The sequence below is a fragment of the Eurypyga helias genome, unplaced genomic scaffold (assembly GCF_000690775.1).
Source record: "Eurypyga helias isolate BGI_N326 unplaced genomic scaffold, ASM69077v1 scaffold24669, whole genome shotgun sequence".
NCBI classification, from domain to species: Eukaryota; Metazoa; Chordata; class Aves; order Eurypygiformes; family Eurypygidae; genus Eurypyga; species Eurypyga helias.
In genome coordinates, this window is record NW_010270443.1 from 919 (window position 1) to 1,679 (window position 761).

The following is a 761-nucleotide window of genomic DNA, read 5'->3' on the forward strand; positions in this document are numbered from 1 at the left end:
GAGGGACGGGGACTGTCCCAGTCAGAGCTGACCGAGGGCCCCACTGCAGGCGAGGGTGCTGCCTGCCTGGGGATGTGGGTGCTGGAAGCGAGTTCAAGCAGGAGGCTGCAGCGTGGCTGCTGCCAGGGGAAGAACCTGCTGGATTCCGGAGGGAGACACACCGAGCTGGACAAGGGGTTACCGCAGAGCCACCCCTTGCTCAGGCCTTCCCCTGTCGCGCCTGGGGCACACCACACGCCGCTGGGCGCTCGCCCCGGCACAGGCTGCATTTTTGAGCGGCTGGGGACGGGGTGCCCTGCAGGAGGCGGCTGTGCCACTGGCCTGACACGCAGCAGGACCCTCACCACGCAGTCAGCGTTTTGCGTCAGCCTCTTCAGCGTCAGCAGGGAGTTGTACGGCTGCACTACAACATCGCTCATCTCATCCTGGTTTGGGAAAACCGAGTAGGTCTCCACCAGCTTCTTGGGATACCTGGTGAGAAAGCCGAGCCACCTGAAGGGTTAACAGCACCGAGCCAGCCCTCTCTCCTCCCACAAGCTCCCAGCGCAGTCTCCAGGGCTGGGGCAGCAGTGAGTCACAGCGCTGCGTGCCAGAGTGGGCTCCCAGGGAGGGAGAGAATTCGTCCCAGCAGTGCCTACCCTCGCAGCACGGAGCAGGCTGCCAGATGGAGCTACAGACGAGGCTGAGCCATCCGCAGGCTGATTAAGCAGCTGCCTACAAGCCTTTTCAAGAGGCTGCAAGCTCAAACGGGGCGACGGCAC

General features: G+C 64.0%; 1 protein-coding gene across 1 annotated transcript in view; it reads right to left on the bottom strand.

Annotated features, from left to right (window-relative positions):
- LOC104514709 (tubulin gamma-2 chain-like) overlaps positions 1–761 on the bottom strand; it is a gene marked incomplete at both ends in the record, with an annotated part of 3,680 nt that overhangs the window by 908 nt on the left and 2,011 nt on the right. The window contains one exon of the mRNA XM_010158460.1: positions 345–471. Within this exon, the coding sequence (XP_010156762.1) occupies positions 345–471 (127 nt within the window). The remainder of the gene's footprint in view (positions 1–344; positions 472–761) is intronic.